The sequence below is a fragment of the Neophocaena asiaeorientalis genome, unplaced genomic scaffold (genome assembly GCF_003031525.2).
Source record: "Neophocaena asiaeorientalis asiaeorientalis breed wild unplaced genomic scaffold, Neophocaena_asiaeorientalis_V1.1 scaffold648, whole genome shotgun sequence".
Lineage (NCBI taxonomy): Eukaryota > Metazoa > Chordata > Mammalia > Artiodactyla > Phocoenidae > Neophocaena > Neophocaena asiaeorientalis.
Genome location: NW_020172781.1, coordinates 6,075,834 through 6,097,228, shown reverse-complemented (window position 1 = coordinate 6,097,228; position 21,395 = coordinate 6,075,834). Strand labels below are relative to the sequence as shown.

Below are 21,395 nucleotides of genomic sequence, written 5' to 3'. Positions count from 1 at the left end.
AAAGATGATCACGATAGTCCCTTTATTTATGACCAAAAAAAAAAAAAATCCACGCATTTCGTGCGTGTGCTTAACAAAGTATAATTTTGCCTGTGATAGCTACCAGCATTTCCTGGCTTTTCGAAAGTTTTCCTTAAGCTACTTTGCTTTAATGAAAGACCTACATTGGTACCTGTCTTTTTAACGGAAAGAAATCCAGAGAATTTCTGCTTTTACAAAAAAAGGGTGAAAAGCAAAAATCACGCTGTGTTCATTTTATAACGAGCCATGACAGTGGCGAGGTGAGCCCCAAGCAGCGAGTGGCGCCACCAAGTGCCTTCCGTGGGAACCACACTCAGTATCTCAGCTTCAAGCGGCCAGAGCTTCGAACAGTGTCTGAGAGCATCTGCGCTTTATCTCCATTTCTTCTGTGCATCTGTGAGCAAGATGTGTCCTCAGGTAATTGCTTCTTCAATTTATGCCATTGAAGCCTAGGAAAGGTTTCAGAGGAGCACTCTGCTTTCGGATAGTGGAGGGGAACCTGTATTTAATGATTGCTGAGAGGGCAAAGGGGTAAATTGTTAACCAAGAGGGTTTTCTTTTGCTGTTTGTTTTTGGCTAACATTCTCAAGTCGGCATAAAACCCAACCTCCTTGCATCCCTGGAGGTGTGGGTGACAGCTGGGCTCTGGAAACAGGTGGACTTGTGTGACCTTGGGTGAGCGAATGAAGGTCAGAATCACAGCCTCTTCATCTGTAAATGGAGAAGCTTCTCTCTCCTCGAGCCATTGAGAGATCACGAAAGCAAAACACTCAGCACAGCGCTACCTTCTAGCTTTTAATCACTGAGGATCCTGCCTACTGTTGACAGTTCAAACCAAGAGGCTGCTTCCTTCTGGTGTCCACGGAAAGCAGAGCTGGTCTCAACCCCTTAACCTGGGATGCAGCCGCCACCTGCTGGGGATATAAGGGGGAAGACAGAGGTGCGACAGCCTATCAGGCCTGACTCCCCAGCGCCCATCAGTTCCTTTAGGACCCTGAAGACCTACTATATGCCCAGATTTCCTGGGCCGCATTTCTTTAACCTAGAGTTCTCAATCCTGGCCCTATTGCCATCTGGGGCCGGATCATTCTGTGCGATGGGGTGTGACGGCTGTCCTGCACGGTGTACAATGCTAAGCAGCATCCCTGGCCTCCACCCACTAGATGCCAGTAGCATCTCCCTTCCCTCCTTGTGATAACTAAAACATCATCTCCTGTCATTGCCAGATGTCGTGCGGGGGACACAATCCACCCAGCTGAGAGCCACTGCCTTTAACTTTTGCCCACTATTATCGCTGTCACCACCCCCATTCTGGAGAACCAGGGGGGTTCAGAGACACCCCACAGCCAGGAGGAGGCAGAATGAGGACCCAACCCCACGTCGAATGGAGATCCTGCTTTGGCCCCCTTTCCCAGGACCCCTGCTGCACCCTCCCTCCGTCCGGTCCCCAGCCCGGCGCAGCGGAGAGGCTGACTCCGCTGGGGACAGGCGTGCATGCATGGGGGAGTCCATTCATTCACACACCGACACGCTGACGTCTCCAGTGCAGCTCGCGTCAAAGCTTTATTTGCTGCTTTCAGAGTCTGAATGCAACGTCTTTGTACATGCAAAGGTCATTTTGTTTTAGGGCAGTCGACCAGATTCCCAACTGCTCTGCTGTGCGTACGAAACCTCTTTACAGTTACAAAATAGAAAAGTACTGGTAGACATCCAATACTCTGTGAGGTCCGGGAAGCCCCGTTTGTTTTGATGTTAAAAATATAGGTTTCTCTAGATGAATTCTCAGTCACACGATTAGAGATCATTTCTGGGGCTGGATAAAGTGCCGGTCGACCACCTTCTGTTCAGAACTCCTGGAGCCTGTGAGTTCATAAGGCAACTGCAAGGACACCAACTGGCAGGACGCTTCAACTTTCTCGCACACAGGACTCGAGTTCCTTAACGATCGTGACTCAAATATCGGAGGAAGGGACCCAGAAGAAAGGTTAGGAAAATACATAGCGTACGTATATATATTTCCACTCCCCCCTCCATCTTGCAAAGCATTTTGAGGCTCATAACCATCTGGGAAGTGCAGGACTTGTAGGACGTTGGTATGATTTAGGGAACGACACGGTACAAAATATCTTCAGTAACACAACAGATGACGTTCGTGAGCCCCGCATTTACAGGATCTATAAGGCTATGTGGGATGAGCTCATTCTTTAGACAGCGGCATCACGTTGGTTTTTTTTTAGCAGGTGTGACGCCGCCGGAGATTGTTAAAACAGTGCCAGGCTGATTCATGGGAGATGGTGTGGTGCCAGGTGTGAGGGTGACCGTTTAAGGAGATTCTGGGAGGTGAGCAGTGAGCGGCTGAGAGGTTACCTTGCTGGAAATCTCAGGCTGACTTTCCAGGAACCTGGTTTTCTGGCCCCCTCCCTGCAGGAACCAACCTAGACAAAAGAAAGAAATCTCTAGAGGGGTGATGGGGGCCAAAGGAGATACAGACCAAGACTCAGCACATTCATGCCTACCGGTTTTCTATGTGGTTCTATGTTTCCAGACCCTCGACTTGCCCAGAATTCCAACAGGGTAACTCCTGGCAGCTTCTCAGCACAGGGCTCAGATCCATCACTCCCTAAGGGGGTGGGGCCCAAGGTGGACCCCCTTCCAGATGTGGGGCAGGTCCCCTCTCCCTTAAGTGGCTCCCTCCTACTCCATGGAATCACGATGCCATGGGGTTTTGTTTTTGCTTTCCTGTTTTATCACATGTTGGAGGAGGAAAGGCACAGTCGGAGGCTATAGAAGGATTCTCCATTGCTGTAGTGACTCGCCACGGCATAAATTGGAGGCGGCGCAATTCCCAGTGGATAGAGTTTTTCTCCCACCTCCCTGCAGACCTCACCCTGAAATGCTAGTTTACACAAAGACAACCGTCATCTAGCTTCCTGTATTAAGGGACAGGGCTGTGTGGGAGGGACCACAGGGATGGAGGAGGAGAGAGGGAGCGGCTGGCTTGAGAGTCCTCTCCTTGGGTGGGACGCTGTCTTCCACGCAGGCCCACGTCACCTTTAAGCAAGCATTTTGTTTTGGAGGTGATCCAATGACACATCTGTGGGTTTTTAGCTTTGTAACGATGCCTAGCTCCTGGGGCAGTCTGGGGGTACCGTGATGAAAAATGTAAATGGACAAGGCAGCTGTCAGTGCCAGGTGGGAGCAGCTGAGGTCTCCTTCAGGGAGATCACGCCTAAGGTTTTTCCAAATCCCCTGCACGGCCTCTAAGGTTGAAGACCTCAGGCTCACCTCTATTCCGATACCTAGAGTTGGCCTCACTTCTTCCCGGGAAGCACAAGGGAAAACACATTTGTCTGAAAGCACATGACTTTGCTTGTCCCCTGCGAAACCTCCCCATCTGATTGTCCTTTGCCCGAACCCCAGACAACAGGAGGCCGTCAGGGCAGCGTCACTCAAAGCCCCCAACACTCTAAACTCCACTGGGGGTTCGTGAGGCTTCTCTTCCACTGGAGTTTCTCTGGTGGTACTGAGAGATTCTCCACAACACTGATTTTTGAGGCCTCACCATGGAATTGTACAGGCCAAAGGCTTCTGTTACATTAGGCAAGAGACCATGAAGAAGGGGATCTACTGGAGGGGAAAAAGATATGGACTTATCAAAAGACCAGCTCTCAAAACGCTGATGTGCAAAGAGGGTGTGGGGGGATGGAGGGGGAGAGAGAGAGTGTGTGAGAGAGAGAGAGTATAATTTAAATTTAAAAAATCACCTATCTATCCATCTTATTTTTGATGCATTCTGTATAAAACTCTCATTTAAAGAAAGCCAAAGGCCCAGGGGAGGAGGGCTGGATGAGGGCGGGTGACCTGATTGCATACAAATGATTAAGGCATATTAAGTTAGTTTAAAAGGAGACAGATTTCCAAAGGTGGCTCCAGGCAAACTCAAGAAACTATCATACAACCCCTTGCTTAGCCCCCAAGAGCTCATCTGGCTTAGAAAGAGGAGAAATAAAGAACCCGTTTGCCTGGCTATCTGCAAAGGCTCTAAGCATCAGTTGCTGCGAACTTCATTGTACTGATCATCGCGGGAGCCAGGGCTTACGGGAGCCTGCACTGAGTAGGCCGCTCCTGACCCACCGTGATTGTCTGCTCAGCGGTGAAGGGATGAGGCTGCTGTAGTCAGTTTCAAGGGGTGGACTTTGTATGTCCTCATCACCAAGGAATTAAACGGATTTTTATTTCCAATCCAGGTGTGGGAGATTAGGCAGAAGACCTCCAGGTCAATCTTGTTTTCAAGTGTTTGTCTTTCCTGTTGGGTATACATGGGATGAAACATGACTAATTCAAAACTGAGAGTTTTGCATGGTGAGTACCACTATACTGACTGCACAGAGCAAGAGGCTTCCTACTGCCTAAGATGATACCAAGGGGCCTTCCCACCTTGAGAAAGGCAAAGAAAGACAGCGGGCGAGAAGAGACGTCAGGGTCACAGCACACTAGGAGTGTCTAGAGGACCTGCTGACCTGGACACTACAGCAAAACTGAAATGAAACATGAACTGGATCTCTGAAGAGTAAGAAAGGAAAATCAGCTGAAGCGGTTCCTGAAAGGATTAAATCCCCAAATGGCCAGAGAGAGCGGACTGACCACAAACTCAGGGAATGAAGAGGATACAAACTGTGATCGAGCAGGACCAGAGCTCCAGACACACAGGCGCGAGGTTTCCAGATGCACAAGGTTGCCCGGGAGACGGGCTCCAACAACCGCCCATCCGGTAGCCAAAGCTCAGCCAACAGGACTCGGGGAGGGAGGGCCTCTCACCCCCACCTCGGTCACTGTCCATGGTGCTGAACCACAGCCCCTCTCGGGCCCGGGTATTTGTCTTAACCTGCAGAGACGGGACTGGTCTCCATCCTGCCATACCCAAGAGAGGAAGGAGGTGGTAATGGGAGATAAGGGAGGAAGAGCTGAGGAGACAAACAGAGACTGAAGGAGGGGTGGCCAGGGAGAAGGGAAGCAGGTTTTGACACCATTTGCAAAGAATGGATTTATTAGGAGAGACTTTCACCTCTTGGGAAGTCCATTGCTGAGCAAGGATCCATTAAGAAGCTCAGCCCCAGTGCCCCTCAGCAATCACAGGCTGCCCTGTGAACTGCCCAAGCAACTCTCTCACACATGGGTGTCTCCCGGGCAAGGTTGGCACAAAGTTTATGGCAACTCCAGACGTGGCGGTGGGCCGGCTATCCCTGGGATGACTGCTGGGGCCTTGGGCTCAAGAGGTGGAGAAGGCTGGTGTGGAGGATTTCCAAAAACAAGGACAGAGTAGCCATGACTGGAGACCCCAGAGGTCTTGGAGATTCCTGGGAATGAGCTTAGAGTTGCCAAGAAAAAAAAAGAGGCAAGGCAAACCTATACTTGGTTACCTAGCGTCTAGCAAGTCTGTCCAGAGTTCCTGGGCTGGGGGTCGGGGGGACTCCCCTCCAGAGAAGGGCTTTCAGCAAGACCCTCCCTTCCTGCATTTGGACCTAGAAAAAGCACCTGGTCAGGTAGAATTGGGGGGAGGTTGGGTAGAAAGAAGAGGTGAGAAGAAACAAAAAGGACCCCTCATTCATCGTTTGTCCTGAGACCGACTGGGAATAGATCTTTTATGCCAGCAGCTCAGGTTGTGTTCAGAAAGGGACTTTGGAGAAAAAGCCTCTCGGGTGGGTCTGATGTTTGGGAGGGAAAGGCACTGCCATTTGGGCTGCAGTTTTTTGAACCTTGAGGCCAAGGGACAAAGGTCACCCTACAGAAATCAGAGCTCGGATGAATAGAAACCAGGAAAGTGTACACCAGGGTGACAATCAGAATTTTTAAAAAGCTTGGGGTAGGGATAAGATAACCTGAGATGATTGGATACTTCAAGCAAACTATTCACACGCCTCTCCTCCTGTTCTTTAACATAAAAACATATATACATATCAAATTTCAAAGAAAGTTGGCTGGATTATTGCTTTATCACCTTCTAAAGCAAACAAAACGTGATGTACAATGGAACAGGCAAGCTCTGCACACAGCCCCACTGGGAGGATAAATACACTTGAAAGAATGAGGGCAGGTGTGTTTAAAGATCAGAACTGCTGATTCTTCGAGAGGGAGAAGGAATTCGCCAAAGGAGCGATCAAAGCCCCCAGCCCGGTGGTACTGCTGGGACCACAGTTACCGCAGGAAATGTATGGTTTCATCTTCCTTGGAAATGTCCTTCCAAAAAAAGACCAGCCCTGGGTGGGGGTCGGGGGGAAGAGGCGCTTTCACGACTCAGAACCCAGGGGAGATGGTCCAGCCTTACATCCATGTTCCTGGAGCTGCTGCAGGGGTTTAAAATGGGTAGAAATGCACATTTTTACATTAAACAAAACAAAACCAAACCACCAGCATGGACATTTCTGGGCCGCTTGGCTTCTTTCCCAGCCTGAAGTGCTGTCCGGGGAGACAGAGCACGTGCTCGTGGAGGGTGAGCCTTCCTGCCCCATCCGTCCGGGAGAGCCTGTGGCGAGGGGGGGCATTGGGAAGCCTTCTCCACCCGACCGACAGACTGACCGACCGGAAGGGCCCAGGTGTGTGCAGGAAGCAACAGCAGCAGCGGGACCTCGTCTTCGGGTACTGACAGTTAAGGCTTGTTCATTAGACGTGGCAGTGGCCCCTGTCTGGAGAGGAAAGGACAGTCCTGGTGTCAGCAGGGGGAACAAGAGATGCCATTTCTCCCCATCATCAAGCCCTAAACACTTTTCTGGTGCTCCCCAAGGCAGCCACCCCACAAGCTACAGGCCAGGAAAGATGACTTTTTTTTTTTTGAGGGGTGGGATGGGGAAGGTGGCAGGCGGCTGGATATGATGGAATGAACGTGAAATTTAGGGTCAGGTCAGGGTGCCAGCGTCGGTGGTGTCCTCAAATGGATGGCCGGAAGCTTCACTGAGATATCGTGCGTACAGCACTGAGCATCAAATAAACACAGGCTCTGATCCCTTATCTGAAATCCTAGAGCATAGGTTTATTGGGGAATTTAGAAATTTTGAGTTTGTTAGATACATATATACAGACATATATATGCTTATATGTAAATATTATGTAACATATAATACATACATACATTATGCAACACCCCCATAATTAAGCATATAATATGCTTGCAGTATTATGTATGGATATTCATATAAAATGGGGAAAACAGAGTCTAAATAGTATTTTATCCATGCAGGTCAGGTTTTGTCACTAAATAAGGGATGGAGGTGCTTCGTTTTGCGAGCTTTCTGGATTTCAGGTTTGTGGAGAACGGGTGGTGGGTCTCCTGTGCTGCTCAGAGCAAAGCTGACTCTGACGGAGCAAGAGCTATGTGTTCCTCCCCCAGGGACTTCCGGTCCATTCTCAGGGAGCCCTCTGGACCGCTCGGCAACATGGGCGCTGCTACCCCATTTTACAGATGGGCAAACTAAAGTTCAAGAAGTTAAATCATTTGGGGCCCACATCAGGGCATATCTAATCGTTCGATTTTTTAATTTCTTTTTTTTTTCAAATTAATTTTTAATTATACAGATTGTATAGGACTGTAGAAATTGGGGACATTTCAGATTAAGCCGTCCTGCCCGTTCAATTTATAAAGGGGGCCTGAGATGCAGTGAGAAGGGCTGGGTGGGCAAGGGCGTGAGACCAGAGTCCATGCCCTTTCCACCCACCCCAGGCCGTCCAACTGTGTTTTTTTTTTCCCTAAGAAGAAGCAGATCATTGCCACCCTCTTTACGGGAACCCCAAACACCCTCAACCACATTTTCCCTTCTCTTTTCCAGGGTACAGCATCCCAAGTCTCTGAGCCTTGGCCTCCCGGCCCAAGTCCCCTGCTCCTCAGGTTGCAGGCTCTGTCCGGGTCTCCCCTCCAGAGCCCCTCATACCTGCTCAAGCTTGGTTTTCATACAAGCTTTGCCTCTTCTTGGATTTCAGCTCCTTTAGCCACTGGGGAGAGGGCTCTTCCGATCTGAAACCACAAAGGCAGTGGGAGTCAAGTGTGAGCCTGACCGAGGACTCCCTGAGGGACCCAATTCTCCTGCCGCCGTGTGGGTGGGGGCTGAGCCACACTCGCAGGCGGCAAAGATGCCCATGTCGACATGACTGAAACAGGAATTAAACAAAGTGCTCCAAAATGAAGAATGTTAGATAAACCATGGTACATCCATTCTGTGAAATAATCTGAAGCAGAAAGTCATGCTTACATAAAATTATTTCCATCCATCCATTTGCCACCCAAATATCCATCCATCCTTCCGTCTCTCTACCCAGGTACATGGCCATAAGGGTTAACTCTGTGTGTCCACTTGGCTAGGCCACAGTGCCCAGCTGTTTGGTCAAACATTATACTAGCTATTTCTGTGAAGGTATTTTATTTTGTTTTTTAGATGAGATTAATATTTAAACCAGTTGTCTCTGAATAAAGCAGATTACCCTCCATAACATGGGTGGGCCTCATCCAATCAGTCGAAGGCCTTAATTAAAAAAGACCAACCTCCCTAGAAGAAGAGGGAATTCTGCCAAGATACTGCCTTTGGGACTTGAACTGCAACACCAGCTCCTCGTCAGGTCTGCAACCTGCCTGTCTACCCTGCAGAATTTGGACTTGTCAGCGTCCACAATCGTGAAAAACAATTCCTTAAAATAAATCCTTCTCTCTCTCTCTCTCTCTCTCTCTCTCTCTCTCCCCCTCTCTCCCCCTGTGTATACATACTATTGTTATGTTTCTTTGGAGAACCCTGACTAAAACAATGTCTGTAAGACACAGATAGATAGATCTTATGTTTACTGAATAATAACAATAATTATTTGGGGGAGGTACGATTTGTTTTAACTTTTTTTAAAAATTGAAGAACACACATCCAGAAATCACTCAGATCATAAGCACACAGCTCAATGAATTTTCTCAAAGTGAATACACTTGAGTCATCACCAACCGAATGATAACATTTTCGAGTGTCTTATTTTTTACTTTCTTCTTTACGTATTTTTCTCTGTTTCTCAGAATGGCTTGTAATGAGAACACATCATTTTAACAAAAACAATGAAGTCAAACAAAAACATCTGAAAATTTTTTAAAGAAAAAGAAATCATACTTATGAAGACTTTAATGGCTATGGGAGAATCGTCACATGAAACCGGAAAAGAAGCTATATATAGTTTATGTTGTATGGGTGGGGTATCACATCATGGGTGATTTTCTTTCCTGCTTTATATTCATTTTATATTTTCTACAATTCCTAAGGTGAGAATGTACTACTTTTATAATCAAACACACAAGACCTTACTACTTTTATAATCAAACACACAAGACCTTACTTCTGTTGATCTCAGAGAAAGCTCCTGACTCCACAGTCCCAGAGGGCTCAGGGACATTGCTGACCTGGCTGGGGGTGGGGCGGGGGTCTGTGAGGAAGGAGAGGTCCCCTGGGCAGATAGGGGTCTGAGGACCCCAAGCAAGGCTTGCCTGATGGTGGAGGCTCAAAACCAGGCCTCCTGGTCTGGGGGTCCCTCCAGCCCTGGAGAAACGCTGGTGCCCTCAGCTGACTCCAGAGCAATTCTGGCATCCGCAGAGCAAGACAGGTACCATCTCTGCCTCAGCCTGTCTCTCTCTCTCATCCTCTTGCTTTCCTGCTTCCCACGGCCCACTCTGTGCTCTAATAACATGCACAGCCTACAGCGCCCAGTTCTACCAGGCCTCTGGACCTTTGCATGTGCTGTGACTTTGGCCACCTCTCTTGTCTGTCATGATGCAGATCGGGCACCCCCTCCTCTTGGAAGCCTTTTCCACACCCGTCCTCCTCAAGTCTGGGTTCCGAACTCTTCTTCTGCCTTCCTCTATCACTGGGGTCCGATAGTAAGTATTTTTGACTTTGCAGGTTATAGGGTGTCTGTGTCAACGTGTCAGGTCTGCAGTTGCATCAGGAAAGCAGCCACAGACAATCCTTAAATGATGGCTGTGTGCCAATAAAACTTTATTTACAAACACAGACAGTGGGCTGAATTTGGCCTGTGGGCTATAGTCGGCCAACCCCTGCTCTATCATAGCTCTTATATTACAATAGCAGTATCATGCATAATCCCTAACTTTTATGCGTTAGCAACACTCTCACCTTTCGTCCTTCTCCACGCTGGAGGGCAGCACGCGACTGCCCAGCACCCCAGGCTGGAAGGGGGACTTGGGGGTCTTGGGCTGTGGGGCCCAGCTGGGGGTATCGCTGGGACTGTCCATCTCTGGCCTCTTGTGCAGCTGAGCCTGGGAAGAGAAGACAGGGGTGGAGTCTGTAACCTGCCCTCGGTCTGGGGAAGGGTCCCATCCTACGGCACTTGTCACTGCATGGCAACAGCAGGGCTCCCAGCATCTGAACGGACCCAGGCAGCAGACTCAGGGGTGGGGGAGATGCTGCCTGACCGTGGAGGCCAAGAAAAATCGGAGGTCAGGCTTGTAGTCCAAGAGGCCACCCTTGACCACTGGGATCAAACAACTGTGAAAAACCCACACAATCACATTATCTTTGGCTGAAAAGCCACCATGTGTGGTGTCCTCATCACAGTTTCCTGAGAACCCCGAGATGGAGACAAGAGATGCATCTTGCAGCTGAGGCCCAGCTCTTTTAAGCTCTTTGCTCCTGTGAATATGAAGAAGTGAGGTTTCTGACTATCAGATTTGCACAGGGAAGACGCAGGGTGGATTCCCACCATTTTTGGAGGGCACACAGGGGATGGGATGATTTGGAATGGTGTGCCCAGAATTCCTTTGGGGGCTAGGGTGGGTATGATGGTGGCAGGTGGCATCTGTCTCCAAGTCAATGCTGGCAGAGCCCCCAGCAATAGCGGTCATCACCATCGTCGGCCTGGCAGCTTCTGTGCACTGGGCATCCAGCGACTGGACTCCACCAGGTGTAAGTTATATGACACATGTTTCCAGGGTGGAGACTGGCTTTCTCTGTTTTATAGAGGAGTAGCCTAAAGGTCAAAGGTTGAGCAGTTGGCCCAAAGTCACATGGTTTTCCACAACTAGGATTCGTCCTAGGTCTGCCCAATTCCAACTCCAGGGCTCTTTCGAGAAAAAGCCCGGCAGCCTCCCTAGGGCCTCTGCTCCCTCCTGTAAGCAGGGCCTTTCTCTGCCCCCTGTGTTAGGCTGGCCTGTAAGGCAGCCTTTGTTCCAATGCTTCAGAAAAGAAGTCAGAAAACCTCTGGCCCGGGACAGCTGCTGCAAGACATTTATGTTTTGAAGGCCTGTAAAATGAATTACAGGGGCAAGTATGCATCCGCTGTTTATCAACTTTTTATTCTTGCCAGAAATGACATGAAAAGCAAAGCTGCCATCTGCTGAAGGAGTGGCAAGTTCACAGCCCCTAACAGGAGGCTCCCTGGCCACACGGAGTGTGGGGTTGAGAAATTCCACAAACAACCTAGGCTTCTTTGTCTTGATTTCTTCTTCAGTAAAATGGGAGTAAAGAGCTACCTTTTTTAGGGTTGCTGGGGACATAAAGCAAGTTTGCAAGCACATGGTGCCTGGGGATAAAAGAGGCCCCTCTCTCGCTTGCATTAAGTACCGCTGCCTCCCAGGACCTGTGAGATGCTCGGTGGAGCTGAGGGTGGGGAGACAGCCCAGCCCTGCCCTCAGGATTCCACAGTCCAGCTGGGATTGCGGTGCTATTTAAGACAGATTAATATGGCTCCAATGCTGACTTCTCACATTGTTTGGAATCAAAATAATCATTTTATGTGCCTCCCACCCCTAGCACACCAGATTCCTCAAGAACAGAAGCCTGGGCTAGTTCACTCCTGTTTCCCAGACATCCAGCACTGGGCCTGATGCCTAAGGTGGACTTTTAACCCCCTTTACAGATGAGCACATGGAGGCTTAGCTGGAAGACCAAACTGAGCAGCAGGTGTGGGGGCTAGAGAAAGAAGTGGAGATTCAGAAACACAGGATTACTGGAGAAATCCAAATAAATCAGTAGTATTGTTCATGGCACCGGGCCAAGGCCGATGTCCTGGTCTTGATAATGTACCATGGCCATGGGATGCTTTAGCACTGGGGGAAGCTGGGTGAGGAGGGTTCCCCGGGAAGTCTCTCATACTAGTTTTGCAACTTCTCATGAATCTTCAACTATTTCAAAAATTAGACAGAGAGGGAGGAAGACAGGAAGGGAGGAAGGGAGGGATGCAAGGAAGGAGAGAGGGAAGGAAGGAGGGAGGAGGGTGAGAAACATGGGCCTGTCTGTTTTGCTGCCACAGGTAAGCATAGCTCTGGGCATGAAGTCTGGTACCTTCAGCGCTGCCGGGTCCATGCCTGGAAACACGGGCATCCTCTGGGGTCGGCTGATGGGCGTCCTCTCAGCTCTGGGCGTCTTCTCCTCCTCATCTGACTCTTCCTTCCTGGGGGATTTCTCCTCTGTTGCAAAGAAAAGCGTACTGAAGTCACTGGCAGCCTCCATTCTGAGATTTTGCTTCTCCTTAAAACTCTTCCGTGGCTCTCCATCTACGGATCAAGTCTAACTCCTTAGCAAGGAATCACAACTCTCCACGAACTGGCTCTTCCTTTCTAGCTTGATTCCTGCTATTTCTGGCTTGGGAAACACTGAACTGCTTAGAGAAACGACCCGCCCCTGCCCCCGCCACACCCACGGAATGTTCTTTCCACACCTCTGCCCCTTTGATCCTGTTGATATTTCCATCTGGAATACCCTTCCCTGGCTAATTCCTATCTGTTCTTTAGGATTCAGCTCAAGGTTTGACGTGGAATGCAGCCAAAGAAGTCCTTAGAGGAAAATGCATAGCCTTAAATAATTTATTAGAAACCCCAAAAGACTGACAATAAATGAACTGATCTTTCAACTTGAGAATCTAGAAAAAGACCAGCAAACAAACCTGAAGAGAGGATAAGGGTGAATTTAATAAGGATAACAGCATAAATAGTGAAATCCTATTAAGTTGTCTCAGTTCCTTGCAACCTGTGCAGCCCCAACTAATATATCATCCTCAAAAAAATGTTTTACCTAGTTTCTAAAAAGCTTGGTGGAATAAGAAACCACAGTTTCCTACGTTATTGTGTTCTAATACCCCACAGCCTTCAAAGTCAGAAAGCTCTTCCAGGGTTTAATCTAAATCCTTCCTGCTATCCAATGTGCTACCTGTGGAGGAGAGGGGGCATACCTGTGGAGTCCTTGAACATCCACGTGCTGTTGGCCTCCTCCTCCAAAGGAGACCTGCTCTCCGACTCGCTGACTCGGCTGCGCCGGAGGGAGTGGGAGATGGGAGCCCGGCGGCGGCTTCTCTTGCTGAGCTGCACCCGGGTCTTTAGGGCACTTGAGTCGAGGACTGAAGTTTGCTGTGGGAGTGGCAGGGAAGAAGAGGGGAAACAAAGCATGGGAAACGTTAAATGGGGGCATCACCCAAGGAAGGTGTGCATAGCTGTGTCGATACACAATGCTATTTAGGTGGTATATGGGCCAGCATTTCCGCATTTCAGTAGGAACCTAACACTCTAAGCCTACTTTCTCTGTGAGATATAGCATGTAGGCTGATTCCAAGAATCAAATAAACCTTGAGTGCCCCACACAGTGCCTGGAACACAGTGGGCACATAATGGAAATGGCTTTCCGCTCCTGGTGACATCATCTGAGCAGGTAAGCTAGAGCAGTACCTAACAGGAGCTCAGTACATGTTTGTTTGTTTGTTGAATGAATAACTGAACACATCATCTAACTAAATCCTTACAACAACCTTATTCCACACAGGGTCCACGAGCTGAGAGGTTCTCAGTGTGGTCCTTCCTCTACCCACAATAATTCAGGGTGCAGGTGGGAGCCGGCGGAGCACCTACTAAGTACCAGGCATTAGTTTGCGAGCATCACACTGTGAGCTGAGGCGGGTGGAGGGTCAGTGATGGTTTCCAACATCACCACCTTTTGTGCTGAGAGGGCTGGGGGCAGACCACCTGGGTAGGCCCAGCAAGAAGGTGGGGCAGCCTCTGGCTCAGTGATCTCCAAGGAGATAGTGGTGAAGAGCCCGGAGCTTGGGCTTCAAATCCCGCTCAGTTTGAATGCCAGCTGTGTGACCTCAGAGCAGGGGACTTACCCTCTCTGAGCTCGGGTGTCCCTATTCGTAAAAACGGAATGATAATAGTATCCCCTTGCCAGGGTGGTTGAGAGAATTCAGGGAGCCCAGGCATGGAAAGTCCTGGTTCCAGTAGCACCCGACTCAGGCTCGCAGCCGTGAGCTATTCCTACGATGGGCTTCTCCCTTCCTGGCCAGCTCAGGTCCTGGCCTGAAATGTTGGATTCTTCCTCTCAGGTCCACTTTGGAGGAATTCTGTCACCCAGGGCCTTTTAAGTTAGCGAAGATGAGCTAATTTCAGTGACTCATTTCCCAAAGTCGGTAAGTGACAGACACCCCATTGGGGGCGGGAGGAGGGGGCTGATACCTGCACAGATGTTTCCCAAACTGGCTGTGATGCTGTCCAGTGGGGGGATTTGTGTGGGGCTGGTGGAAGTTGGGGAGAGATGGAAATCATAAAGGGTCCGCCGTCCTCAAGAGGAGAGCATATATCTCCGGTCACTAGTAAATAGAGCGGGTTTCTCAGACTCAGGGAAAGTGGGAGGGAGCCACAGCAACGCAGGGGCTGCTGAAGGGGGCGTGGTCCCGTTCCCCAGGGCCACCCGTGCAGCCTCAGGCTGGTGCAGAAGCTGATTCCTTCCCTAGTGCCTCGCCTCCCCTTTCAGCCTCCAAACACTGCCTGTGGGAGACCTCAGTGTTAAATAATTGGCTGGGCCTGTGCTTAGGGACACTGGCATTTCAATCACTCAGTGGCCACTTCTGTTCCCGAATCAGCAAAAATGAGGGAGTTCCTGGTGGTCTAGCGGTTAGGGTTTGGTGCTCTCACTGCCATGGCCCAGGTTCAATCCCTGTCGGGGAACTGAGATCCTGCAAGCTCCTCAGTGTGGCCAAAATTTTTTTTTTTTTAATGTTTAAAAAAAAAAAAAGTAGTGTTGTCTCTGGTTATATGAAAGGATAAGTTAAAAAAAAAATAAAATAAAAATGGGGCCGGGGTTTTGCCTCTTGGGCTTAGTGTTCCAGAAGGTAAATCAGGAGACTTATGCTATGGCACAGTGACATTGTATGGGCGTGTAAGCTGGAGCAATGCTTGGGACATGGCTGGAGCTCAATAAATGTTTGTTGGATGAATAACTGAATAAATCCCCTAACTAAACCCTGACAACCTGCACCCTGTCCATGTTTATACAGTGGGGTGCCCCAGTGGAGACTGAGTGTGTGCCTTTCCTCATTTCTGCCCTTATTTAGAGATGCCAGAGAGAGACCGTGACCATATTTAGGAAGGAGAATCCCATTTGAGGCCCTAAAGGAAGCCCCACACCTAAAGCAGTGACGGTCCTTCTCTGGGGGCATCTGTGTCGTCATCTCTAAGGGTGTGGACGTGAGGCTTCACTGAGGAGACAGGGTCTGTTTTGGATTTTGCATCATTTAGATGTTGCATCCTCAGGAGGGTGGGCAGGTAGCCCTATTGTCAGGGAAGGAGAATAATAAAACCCCTGTGTCTCAAGGATTGAAAAGGACAACCTGCCTGACCCCTGCAGGTCTAGAAGGGGCTGGGTAGGAGGCAGTTGGACTTGGGTGGCTAGCATCCTGTAGGATGGCTCTCCGTGGGCCCCAGAAGAGCTGAGTTCTGAGGGCTGCCCACGCCTGAGGAGGCTCCCCTTTACAGAGAGGCTTGGATTCCCTGGCTCCAGGGACGTGGTCCCACTTGTCAAGACCTTGGTAAGAACCCCCAGCAGAATTGGTCTGAGCGAAGTCCAGGCTGCACGCCTAGATTTGCAGGCCTCAGGCAGACACCTCCCACCCGCCAGGGGTGAGAGGTCAGATGGCCTGTTCGCCTAACAGGTGAGGGCTCAGCTCAGTTTTAATTTGTACACATATGGTTGCATTCACAGCCGTGAAACCCACTGTACTGGTTACAGGTGGACAAGGAAGCCGAGGTTCAGAGAGGTGAAGACAGTTGCCCCGAGACACACAGCTGGTGTGTGGCAGGTACAAGCCCCATGTAGACTTCAGTCCCATCTCAGACTGTGCCCTCTGCACCCACCACAGGGGGCCCTGGCACACAGATTCTACCAGGGAAAGGGGTAATTCATCGGGAGATGCTAGAACGTCCCTTTAAGAAGAAATGACTGTTTCCAGCACGTGCTCCCAACGACTGACTTACATGGATAAAGGAGAAGTCGTCCACCCTCTTTGCGGGGCAGGCATCTGCTGGGGGCGGCCCCTCCATCCCGTCAGTGGATTCCAGGTCCGTGCTGGATCGGTCCACGCTGGTGCTCTGCTGGTCCTTGGAGCAATCATGCTGGTCCCCAGCAGAGGTGGTCTCCGTTTGGGAGGACAGGGAAGACAGGCGGCTGCTGGGGGGCTGCTTCTGAGCTGACGTGGCACTGCTGTCCGGGGACGGGGACTCGGGGGCCAAGCTATGAGAATGGAAGGAAGGGAGGGAGGCCTGGTCGGGCAGGTTGTTTCAGAGACCTGAATTTCAAGGAAGGGAAGTGGCAGAAGGTAGGGTGTGGGCTGTGCTTTATATGCCAGGAAACAAGAGACAGAACGTCCCAGTTAGGAGAACCACTCTGGGCCCAGCCAGGTGCTGTCCATGGTGCCTCTAGAACACCTGAACAGGTGCAGAATGGGTGCAGAATGTCCCGTTCAAGACCCTCTAACCCTGCGCCGTCCAATACGGGAGCCACTGGTCACATGTGGGCCGTTGGGCCCTTGCAATGCGGCGAGTGAGGGCTGAGCTGGGCCCTGAGTAGTCAGTACACACCGATTCCCAGCACTTTGAGTGAAGAAAAACGAACGTAAAATACCGCGTTAATAACTTTATAGTGATTACATGTTAAAATGGTAGTATTTCGGATCTACTGGGCTCAACAGAACATACTGTTAAAATTAATTTTGCCTGTTTCTTTTCTACTGACGTGGCTACTGGAACACTAAAACTGCCTCGAGTTTGCAGCTTGCGCTGTATTTCTGTGGCACAGCGCTGATGTAGACCAAATAATCACTGGCCGTCACCAGCGGGAGAGCAGGAGGGGGGGAATCTCCTGCATTGTTTCATCCATCCATTCATTCACTCATCCACTCATTCATTCACTCACTCACTCGAGATTTACGGAGCGCTTACTATGCGCCAGGCCCTGTGCTAAAAATTGTATCGTTCCATCCTCTTCACAGTCCTACGGTGATTACCCTATAATCCTGCAACGTCCACAGCCCTAGGAGACAGGATTAACCTCAGGAAATTAAATACTAACCTCGCTCGAGATGAGGAAACCGAGGCACAGAGACGTGAAGTAGCCCGCCCAAAGGGACAGACCTGACCCCAGAATCCAGGTCCTTGACCCTCTCCTCCTGGAATTTCTGCCCATAATGTATTCCAAGTACCACTTGGATAATTGGAACCACACAAGATAGAAAATATGTCAATAAATCAAACCATTAAATTAAATAGGCTCTCCGCTCCCCCCTTAAAAAGACCCCAAAGCCAAGAGCACAGGAAAGCCTAACCCTAAGGAAGGGGGGACGGGCACACCAGACACCACCTCACTGATAGGAGGGTCTGCCCTGAAATACCCCTGAGCTGCACCCTTGGGCAGAACCTGCAACCCAGGTGTACTGGTGTTTCACTGCAGGAGCACAGCCATGCTTTCGTCAGCTCGGGGAAGAATTTATTCCTTGGAATAGGCAGGATGTTTGGGTGTGGGGTGCGACTGAGGCAAATCCACAAAAAATGAGGGAAATACCACTGAGGAGGCTGCAGGTGGCGCCGCTGCTCAGGGCTGGGAGCACAGCAGCTCCGGGGCCCTTTCCCGGAGGAGGAGCTGCAGTGCCTCCTGGAGACAGCAGGGGGCGACCCCAGGACACAGGGGAGATGCCAGGTCCCAGAGGGAGAAGGGGCCTCCCAGGGTCACACAGAGACCGCAAAACCAGGACACCCAGGCTTCCAGACTCGCTCACTGATTAACACACATCACAGGGTAGGAAAGAAAACAAAAAGGCTTCATGGGTACTGGAAGGAACCTGTGCTTCCCTTTTTCTTACCCACTTCCAATTCCATCAACCTCCACCCAGCTTTAGTACCAACGACAGCTATGGGACATAAACCAGCAGAGGGGTGTGGCCGCTCCTGACGGGTGGGGGCAGGGGAAGGAGATGGGAGACCTGGGTTTGAGTCCAGCTCAGCCATGGACACACCATATCCCTGGGCATGAGACCCACAGATGAGGAAACTGAGTCACACAGTGACACAGCTGGTAAGTGGCCATGCCGGGGTCGACCCAGGTCTCCCTGACTTCAAAACACCGTGCGATCCTGTGGCCCGCCGGTGGGAAGTGTGAGCTGAGAACACGGCAAGCCCACCTCCCGGTTGTCCACGAAGCTGCTGCTGTGTTCGATCCCCCGCCAAGGGAGAGAAGAAAAACTGCATTTTTAAAACAACGAACGGGTGCAATGTGTCAAGCTCCTACTAAGGGCCGGGAAATATGCCAACTGCTGCACAGGTTACCCTGCTGACAACCCCACGTGCCTCAGTCTTTGCCTCTGCAAGATGGGGCGATAGGGTTAAATGTTATGTTTCAGTGCTTACAACAGTGCTCGGCCTGTCCGCTCAACAGACCTTGGCTCTTTTTATGCGCGTCATCCCCCTTCTATGGAGAAGGAGCGTGAAATCCGGCAAATATGACTAATTTACCCAGGACCTCACAGTCAGCTGGAGTGAAGCTGGAGTTCAGACCTGCCTGCCTCCTGAATCCAGGCGATGCTCAGTGACCTCCAGGCTTCTGCCACAGTCATAATAATATTTCTTCCCAGCCAGGCTGACACCTGAGGGGCCCTACAAGCCTCTAACAGCGGTGATACTAAACGCTGACATAGCTTATAGAGCAGTATCTGTAATATGCTCCTATATTTGTAAACACACAATATACATACAGAAAAAAGTCTGGAAAGACAACAAACAACATTAATGAAGGTTATATCTGTGTGCTGGGATTAGAGGCGATTTTCATTTTCAGTTTGATTTTTTTTATGGCATTGTAATTATGTAATTTTTTTCATGAAACACACGTAACATGAAATTTACCAGTAGAGCGTTCACAATGTTGCACAACTATCACCGCTCCCTGGTTCCAGAACATCTTCATCTCCCCAGAAGGAAACCTGGTCCCTGTTGAGCAGTCACTCCCCTCCCCCTCCCCCCAGCCCCCGGCAACCACAAATCTACTTTCTGTCTCTATGGATTTGCCTATTCTGGACATTTCATATATCATTTTAAAACAAGTTTTCTGTACATTCTAAATTTCTGTTTTATAAAAAGAAATGGTTTGCTCTTATAGTTACAGACAAAACAGTTCTACTTAGTAACAGAGAAATCAGGAGGCAGATGGGCCACCCTGGCTCCCGCCCAGAGGCCCCGCCCCGCACGCCCTACCTCTCCCCGCTCTGGTGCTGGTGCAGCCACGTCCCATACTGGCTGTCGGCTTCCTGCACGAGGGTGTCAGTGTCCTTGGCCTCGGGGGTCCGCCTGGAGAAACACTGCTTCAGCTGATCCTGCAAGGACAAGCCAGAGGTTTCTATCAGGGAAAATGCTCAGAACCTGGTCCCAGCTGGTAACTCACAGCGTATCGCCCCCTGCTCGAACCCACCTCAGCTCCCTACCGCTCTCGGAAGTGGGTCCAAACGTCTGTGCTGGGCACGAGGGTGACCTACCATCCGGGTTTGCCCAAGACATCGCAGGATGAAGGACGGCGGGTGCCAAAGCCAGGCAAACTGAGATGAAGGGGTCACCCTCCTGCGTCCTGTGTGGGCACCACCCTACCCCTGGCCAAACTTCTCTCCATCTTCACTGCCCCCAGGACTTATCGGTCTGGTTACGGTGCTCCCCCATCCGTCCCCCACCACCAGGTTCGCACGGTCGCCATGCTTCCACCACCAGCATCACCAGCACAGCCTTCGTGGAGCATTTAACTTGTCCCCGGTGTTGATCAAGCTGTCTGCATATCACCTCGCTGAGCTGCAGTCCCATGGCAATCCCATGAGGTGGAGCTCATTAAAATCCCCATTTTACAGACGAGAACACTGAGGCTTAGAGAGGTGAAGTGACATGCCCCCCCATCAAACAGCCAGTAAATGATGAGGTGGGACTCAAACTCAGGCAGGGGGCTTGGACTGCAAGTCCAAACTGGCAACCACTGTGACCCACGCAGCCCGGATCCCCGGTTCTGTCACCAACTGCTCGGTGACTGGTCTCTGCCCTCAGCCTGGACCCTAGGGAGAGGGTCCTGCTAACCACAGCACTAGCCAAAGGGCCTAACCTGGTACCTGGCACACGCTGGGAAGCCCACAGGTCTCCATCAAAGTGCTGGCCTCCTTAACTTGTTCACTCAGCAAATTAAAAGCCCATCCCCCGGTGACTGACTGTTGAACTGGCTGACACTTGGGCCTCTGTGTTATTGATTGGGGAGCAGCTGGAATGTTCAAGGCAAAACCAAAACTCCAGCCCCTTGGGTGGCCATTGGCACAATAGCAATTCAAGATCAGCTTGGTGCTTTGTGACCACCTAGAGGGGTGGGATAGGGAGGGTGGGAGGGAGGGAGACGCAAGAGGGAAGAGATATGGGAACATATGTATATGTATAACTGATTCACTTTGTTATAAAGCAGAAACTAACACACCATTGTAAAGCAATTATACACCAATAAAGATGTTTTAAAAAAAATGGTTCTGAAGAGCCTAGGGGCAGGACAGGAATAAAGATGCAGACGTAGAGAATGGACTTGAGGACATGGGGAGGGGGAAGGGTAAGCTGGGACGAAGTGAGAGAGTGGCATGGACATATATACACTACCAAATGTAAAATACATAGCTAGTGGGAAGCAGCCACATAGCACAGGGAGATCAGCTCGGTGCTTTGTGACCACCTAGAGGGGTGGGATAGGGAGGGTGGGAGGGAGACGCAAGAGGGAGGAGATATGGGGACATATGTATATGTCTAACTGATTCACTTTGTTATAAAGCAGAAACTAACACACCATTGTGAAGCAGTTATACTCCAATAAAGATGTTAAAAAAAAAAAATGGCCTTGGCTTCTGAGCTTTGAAGGATGTTCCCAGTCACCATCTCTTGATGGCTTGGAGCCAGTGGATGAGGAATATGGAGGGAGTTGGGGGTCACGGGGCGAGGGGGTGAGAACAACTTGGCCCCCAGTTCCAGAAACAGCAGCAGGAGCGTCTCACTCCTTGTGTCCCACTGGGGTCAGGAGGCATGTCCT

At 50.3% G+C, this 21,395-nt stretch overlaps 1 protein-coding gene across 1 annotated transcript in view; it reads right to left on the bottom strand.

The window, feature by feature from the left end:
- Positions 1-1,560: 1,560 nt before the first annotated feature.
- KIAA1671 (KIAA1671 ortholog) overlaps positions 1,561-21,395 on the bottom strand; it is a 188,278-nt gene continuing 168,443 nt past the window's right edge. Inside the window, exons 7-13 of the mRNA XM_024741543.1 lie at positions 19,556-19,674; positions 16,289-16,544; positions 13,222-13,396; positions 12,336-12,460; positions 10,170-10,312; positions 7,944-8,026; positions 1,561-6,704 (exon numbers count right to left, since the gene is read on the bottom strand). Coding sequence (XP_024597311.1) covers positions 7,948-8,026; positions 10,170-10,312; positions 12,336-12,460; positions 13,222-13,396; positions 16,289-16,544; positions 19,556-19,674 — 897 coding nt within the window. The 3' untranslated portion in view covers positions 1,561-6,704; positions 7,944-7,947. The remainder of the gene's footprint in view (positions 6,705-7,943; positions 8,027-10,169; positions 10,313-12,335; positions 12,461-13,221; positions 13,397-16,288; positions 16,545-19,555; positions 19,675-21,395) is intronic.